General features: G+C 42.3%; 1 protein-coding gene across 1 annotated transcript; it reads right to left on the bottom strand.

Moving 5' to 3' along the window:
• Positions 1–1,184: 1,184 nt before the first annotated feature.
• On the bottom strand, positions 1,185–7,143 carry CCDC190 (coiled-coil domain containing 190). The gene is given in 5 exon segments (XM_029226927.1): positions 1,185–1,463; positions 1,465–1,765; positions 2,046–2,169; positions 6,958–7,059; positions 7,062–7,143. Coding segments are annotated over 5 exon segments (888 nt in total).
• Positions 7,144–7,634: the final 491 nt, after the last annotated feature.

Below are 7,634 nucleotides of genomic sequence, written 5' to 3'. Positions count from 1 at the left end.
GGAACAGGGGCGATTAATCAAGTGGAGGAGGGGACTAGGATGAGGCCAGGTCCTTGCTGCCTTGGCAATGACCCTGTTCTGAAGTTATGGCCAGCACAGAGAAAAGACCCATTTAGAAGTGGGGTGAATCATTTTGAGAACTCACCCTTGAGGAGTGATTGTAGTGGAGATATACAAGGAGAAAGAACACACAATAAAGGACTGGGAAGTTTGCAAAGGAGTTTCTCCACCCTGGGTGTTCCTGTTCCTGCCAGCACAGTCGTGGATGGTGTAAATAAATTAGGTATTCATCAGTCTGTTTTGTTGCCCCTGACCTGCTTTCCCCCACTGCTTTGCTTCTTGGAAGAAAATGTTAGAGGGGACACATTTCTTATAAACTGTTCATTATTCATTTTTTAGCATCCAAAAAGTTTGATAAGAGCAGGTTGAAAGTGGGAATGAGGGAAAGTGGGAGAGAGACGCAAGAGGGAGGAGATATGGGGATACATGTATATGTATAGCTGATTCACTTTGTTATAAAGCAGAAACTAACACACCATTGTAAAGCAATTATACTCCAATAAAGATGTTAGAAAAAAAGAAAGTGGGAATGAGAAAACCAAAATGGAGCTATCTGGAAATAAAAGAAGAAAGGAAAGGGCTTCAAAAAAGAGCACAGAGCTGTGGTGGGAGAGGAGTTTTTATTTATAGACCATATTATGTACATATTTTCAATTGAGTTTCTATTCTTACCTTTATATGTGAAACTAAAACAAACAGAAGAGCCACGCCATTTTGCCAGCAGGTGGCACCATAAGAATCTCCTATAAGAAAAGGGTGGCAAATGTAAACAGGATCCTTAATATTTTACCTTTCAGGAAAACTCTAGACATCAATGTAGATTCATAATTTTGATGATATTAGCAACGTGTGTACGTTGCTTAAAATGGTTTCGGAAGATTCATCTCTCCCTTCATTTTTCATGCTAACATTGCTCATTCAGTGAAAGATTGTATTCCCATAAAAGGACAAAAAACTAGGTTTTAAGAAAAAAGTATATATATATATATACACACACACACACATATATGTATTGCATATATATATTTGTATTGCTTACTACAGTTGTTTGACAAATACTTTTATTTAGTGATTATAGCATATGTTATTGTGAGGATATGTTAGATGGTTAGAGAGGAAGTAACTTAGATGGTCACCCTGTTTTTACACCCCTTTTCTGCTCTGTACTGTGAGGATTCCTTGTGCCCAGAGATCTCCCCAATGCTAAGCAATCTCTCAGACTCAGGGGGGACCTGGTGCCGGAGGTAGTGAGTGTTTCTGGCCTTTGCAAACAACTCTGAATAGGTTGATGTTTTGGGCTCGCCTTTGAAGTTCCCTCCACATTCCACGGGATTCAGGGGAATTTGTTTCCCAGGGGTGTGGTCTGGCCTTTTGTTGGCATCATTTGATCTGGTCTCATCGCCCGTGTGCCATTCTGCTACCACCAGCTGGGCTGGAACTGGGGCCTTGGTCTAGGGTGTGAGTGGAGACGTCTTGATCTTGACATAGAAGAGAGATGCCCTTGTTGGAGTCTTTGCCCTTCAGTGGGTTTATAGAATATTTCTCTTGGGCTCGCGGCTTCTCTTCTATAAAGTGGGAAGTTCTGTTATTTTGAGATAGCGACTGCCTTTTGCTTTTCATGGGGTCCTTGGGACCAGTGTGATGGAAAGGAGGCATCTGGGACTTGGTTTTGTATATTCCTTGGATCGTATTTGTCGTCAGTGCTCTGGGAAAGGAGGTAAAAAGAAGAAAGATCTCTGAAAACAGATGAAGAGGCTCATATTTAGCATTTTCAAGTTATTAGACCATGGCCCCTTTCCGTGTGGTATTAGGTGAGGTAATAAAGTGGGGGGGAAGAGCGTGAAGGGTGAGAATGGGTGGTAACAACGTGGAGAAGTGGCTCTTTCCTTAAGAAGAAAAAGGCAGCACTTTCTCAGGGAGAGGACGATGTAAAGAGGTCATTTGGGAAGAAGCCATATCCATGAGTTTAGTAAGCATTTTCTTACCTAAATTTATTAGCCTGTAGAACCCTGTGCTTCTGTCCTCCCTGTGATGAGGACATAAGAACATCTTCTGGTCTCTTCTGACTTCCCTTCTCAAAGTAAGAGGAGAACGTTTCCTTGATGATATCTGTTTTGAGTTAATTAATAGGTGTTATGGGTTGAATTGTATCCTCCCCAAATGTCATATGTAGACGTCCTAATCCCCAGTACTTCAGAATGTGACCTTATTTGGAGGCAGGCCCTTTACAGAGATAATCAAGTTAAGATGAGGTCATTAGGGTGAGCCCCAGCCCAATATGACTGGTGTCCTTATAATAAAGAGAAATTTGGACACAGAGACTCAGATAGGGGGAAGGTGATGGGAAAAGGCACAGGAAGAAGATGGCCATCGACAAGCCAAAGAGGGTGGCCTGGAACAGATCCTTCTTTCCCAGCCTTCAGAAGGAACCGACTCTTGATTTTGGACTTCAAGCCTCCAGAAATGTGAGAAGACACTTCTGTTGCTTAAGCCACCCAGTTTGTGGTGCTTTGTTCGGGTAGCCCTAAAAAACGAATACAGTAACAGAAGAAGGAAAAGAATGATCGAAGCTAGTTCTCTGGGCAGAGAAAGAGTATATGAATACCATTGGATCACATTACAAAATAGGCTGATCTGGCATGATGAATGGAAACAGAAAAACCTAAAGCAGTTCCCCAATGTTTACCTCAAATATGTGAAAGAGGATTTAGAAACACCAAGGTCAGAGGTTTAAACGGACTTGGCCCATGGAGGTTTTGTCTGAATGTTTTATTTGGCAAGCATGGTGTTTTCAAAAGAAAATGACTGGGTGTGAGTGATACACAGAGCTGGTGCCCTATTGTTTCATTCACCTCAATTATGTGACCTCCTACCCACCTGAGCCAAGAGTTGCAATTGCCGACCATGAGTAAGTGAGTTTGTTGCTCTTTGAGTTAATGTTTCAGCATCTTGTAGTCATAGCTGCTGTAGAAGACCCGGTTTGTTTTTAAGACATCTCATGAGTTGGTCACTTAGAGTTCAAAGTCTTGCACTAGTTTGCTGTAATGGGAGTGAGTTCCCTAAATCTACATGGGTTAGTAGGCACCAGGCAGAGGACTTATGACCAGATAAAGGGCCTAGAATTTACATTAAACTCCTAATATTCTTTCATCAAATAACTTCTTGGTGAGGTAGTCAAGGCAAGAGATAGTCCTTTTGGGGTCGCTCTTCTTCTGTTGTCTTCTTGAGTGTGTGTGTGTGTGTGTGTGTGTGTGTGTGTGTGTGTCCATCTAGTTATCCAATTTAACAAGGATGTTTGAGTGCCTACTTTGTGCCAGGCAGTATATTCTTGACTCTGGTTTTCTTTATGTTGAACATATAATTAATCATAAAGCTCTGACAATTCCCCATTTAAATATCTCGAAATGCTGGTCCACTTAAGATGCAATTTGGTGGGAAGCAGCCGCATAGCATAGGGAGATCAGCTCCATGCTTTGTGTCCACCTAGAGGGGTGGGATAGAGAGGGTGGGAGGGAGGGAGACGCAAGAGGGAGGAGATATGGGGATATATGTATATGTACAGCTGATTCACTTTGTTATATAAACAAACTAACAACACCATTGTAAAGCAATTATACTCCAATAAAGATGTTGAAAAAAAGATGTAATTTCACTTTCTAAATATCTTGAGATACTCATTTTTTTTCACCTGGCCAATGGCCTAGTTTAGGCCTTTAAACCCTGGCCTACACTCTGGAATTCTCCTATCTGGTCTACCTTAAACATTACAGCTGAGTAATCCTTCTCACACGTGGACATGTAATCTCCATACTCCCAAACCCTGTAGGGTGAGATTTAAACTCTTGCAAGACCTATGAAGCTATTCATGATTGGAGACACTGCCTACACTGCTTTGTCTGTAAACATTTCACCTACACCTTCTCATCACCCCTTACACCCCTGCAGGTTGAGCAACCTGTAGCAAATCATTCTCATGCATGCGCCTTTGTACATACTGTTCCTACTGCCAGGAGTGGCCTTGCCACGTGTCCTTGTGACAAGCTGCCCACCCCCCTACCCCACCCATCTTCATTCTCTTCCTCTTCTAAGATTCTGCTCATACACTGCCTCTTTTGGGACATCTCACCTGAGCCTCTTTGATAGACATAGGAAACTTTCCATGCTCTTGTTCTACCTTGAAAACAACTCTAATTTAGCAATTAGTATTTTCTGTGATAATTTTTTGCAAGCATGGCTAACTTCCAATTTAAATGTGAGCATCTCGAGGGCACAGACCATGTTTTTTCATATTTGCATTCCTGTGTCTATCTGAGATATTGTAATGGGGTTTTGTAAAGTCTGGCCCACAAAACACCTGTCCCAGAATAATCTGCCTTAGTGTCAACTCATTTACAAATGTGGATTTTGAGCCTAACTCCTAACCTACTGATCCAAATCTCTACAGATGAAGACTGGGAATATGCATTTTAAACAATCCACCTGGTGACACAGTGGTTAAGAATCCGCCTGCCAATGCAGGGGACACGGGTTCGAGCCCTGGTCCGGGAAGATCCCACATGCCGCTGAGCAACTAAGCCCATGCGCCACAACTACCGAGCCTGTGCTCTAGAACCTGCGAGCCACAACTACTGAAGCCTGTGCACCTAGAGCCTGTGCTCCGCAACGAAGAGTAGCCCCCGCTTGCCACAACTAGAGAAAGCCCACTCGCAGCAACGAAGACCCAATGCAGCCAAAAGTAAAATAAATAAAATAAATAAATTTATAAAAAATAAAAAATCCACCAACTGGCATGTATCCTGTAGTTGAATCTCAATAACAATTTCATTAAGTGAATCATGGGAATATATTACCTAGTACAGTGCCTGATAAATACTGACACCTAACTCATATTGTTTCCTTCCTTCGTCCCTAGTTTTACTGTCAAGAAGTCTGAGGCTCAGAGAGGATGTGACTTTCTAAAGGAAATAGAGACAGAGGCCCCTGAATTAAAATTTGCTGCCTCCTTGTCCAGACTCTTTTTATACCACCTGTCCCTGATGCAAACTCTCTAGTCATCAAGGACAGCCACCTCCCTCGGACCTGGTCTTCTGAACACCCCATAGAGAGTAGATTTCTGGTCTTCAGCATCCTTTTTGAGAACTGAAGTGGGATTCAACCAAATGGCTTCTAAGATTCTTTTCCATTCTGTGACCTCTCATTCTAGTTTGGTTGAACCATTTATTACAGACAAGGAAGTTCAGTTATTTGCTCAGTTTCTCCTCTTTAAAACCCAAAGCTGGAGGCTAGAAATAATTCTTAGGCCAGATGCCTGGATATTACTATAGGGTCTTGTGTCCACCTATTAGCTGTGGAGACCTAAATGATTTTACATTCAATTGTGATACTTGGCTTTCCCCTTGAACATGCTACATCATTTTCAGGGCTCCTGCACCTGCCTTAAGTAAGAAGGGACCATAGTTTTGAAGAGCTGAGATAGATCCATTCTATGCTGAATATTAACATATGATTATTTTGTTATGGGAAAAATAGAACTAGTTTCTACAAACTGTATAACTATGGCAACTTTCAACAAAACAGAAGAGTTTTAATCCTGTAACAATCTTTTACAGGATTGATTGACTGATAAGAGCAAACACTTATATAGCACTTATTTTGCATTTAGGTACTGTTTCAAGTGCTCACTGCATCCTCTAATGACTTTATGAGGTAGGAAACATCATTTACATTTTACTTTGGAGAAAACTGAGGCAGAGTCAGGTCCAGTAAGCTGCCCAAGGCCTCACAGCTGGTAAGTGATAGAGTCAGGATTTCAACCCTGGCAATCCGGGTCCAGAGTCTGTATTCTTAGCCACCATGGTTTAATGGACGAAGATGGAATCACTGAGCAGGCAGTTTTATTTCCTTCTCTTTTTACTGAATGGCGTAGGCAGCGTTGGAAGGTCTGAGATTCTGGATAGCATTGTGTAGCCCTTCCTTCTGTGATAATCAGTAGCTACTAACTAGAAACGAGTGTATGAAGTTAGTAGCATTATTCTTGTTATAACTACTTAACTATATAGTCCATGTTCATTGGCTAGTCTTCTAAGTGATGTGTGCATTTGGAAAGGATTATTCTTTGGCAACAGAAGGTTTTATGGGAGGGAATTATTACAAAGGATATGAGCTCACAGCTTCTGAGTAAAGAGGCCTCCTTGGGTAAATGACAGAAATATTTGCCCTTTGGCTTAAGAAGACAAAGAAATCACAGTACCAATACACAACAATCGCTTGTGCAAAATTTTCTAATCTAAGCAAAATCTGTAAGCTCTTGTGTGGATATACTTTGGAGTACAAGGAGGGTAGTTGACAAATTCACTTTCTGCAGAAGAAAGGAAGGGCCTGACTCTCATATTGGTGAGTGTTGAAAACAGCCAAGTGCTCCTTGCTCAGCCCTATCAGAGGTCAGCCATCGTTACACAATTCTCTCCGGTCGCCAATCCCAGGGAAATTTTTTTGGTTTACTTCCTTTTCATAAGATGACTTGCACATTAATAGTTACTCAATAAATGCTTGTTGACCAGGCATAGAAAAGAAGTGAAACCAAATCAACCCAGATATAAGAAAGTAGAACACTAAGGCTTTAAGCCAGAGAGAGCTCATTTGAAAGACTGGGAGCCTGAGGAGTGTTAGCTCAAGAAGGTTTGCATGTGGGCTGCTCCAGGGAGCTGTGTAATTGAGGGAGAGAGGGACATGGATGGGTGGGCAGCCTAAAATCCAAGTTGAGATCAGAAGTTCTCACTTTCTTGGTGTCCAGATCTCTGAAAGGGCCCTCGTCATGAGGTAGGGGATGTTACTCTTGCCTTATCCAGCTGATGGCTTGCTGCCCTGCTCAGCCTCTCCCCATCCTGGAAGGCTTACCTTGCTGCAACCTCTGCAGTTCTTTTTGGAGCCGTCTCTGCTCCCTGCTCAACAACTTCACATGGTATAGGCAGATATCCTCTAGTCTCTGCAGTCTTTGGCTTCAGCCTGCTTGGCGTTCTCCCTCTCCAAATCAAAGTGCTTCTGTAGTGGTCCCCTGACCATGTGCCTCTCCACCCTCTTCATGGTCTAGAGACACTAGAACAAGATTCTCCCAGGCACCATGACAGACCTGATAAAGCAAAACGGGGAACCTGACCCCTGGCTTTTAACTGGAAGATCAATGTTTGAATCCTGTGTTTTTCTGAATCCACAGCTGCCTACTCAGACGAAGTCACACTATTAGAAAACTTTGCCCTGCTGACTAAAATATTATTCACAACCTAAAAGTTAAGAATTATGTTTTATTTGGCAGGAATTTTTAGGACTCCAAGCCCGGGAGGCATCATCTCAAGTAACCCTGAGAAAACTGCTCTGAGGAGGTGAGGGGGGAGCTAGGATTTGTAGAAGTTTGCAACAAAGGTCAGGTAGTAGGAACAAAAGATTACTGCTAATAAAAGAAACCTAGATATCCCAAGTTAAGGAACTTAGCGTTTTTCTATGTATGGGAAGATACAAGAGTCTGGGCTCACTGAAATCTTTCCTTTGATATACACCCCAGCTTATCTGGGGCCAGT

The sequence above is a fragment of the Monodon monoceros genome, unplaced genomic scaffold (assembly GCF_005190385.1).
Source record: "Monodon monoceros isolate NGI ecotype Baffin Bay Population unplaced genomic scaffold, NGI_Narwhal_1 Super_Scaffold_18, whole genome shotgun sequence".
Lineage (NCBI taxonomy): Eukaryota > Metazoa > Chordata > Mammalia > Artiodactyla > Monodontidae > Monodon > Monodon monoceros.
The sequence above is the reverse complement of the archived record's forward strand: the minus strand, read 5'-3'. Positions and strand labels throughout refer to the sequence as shown.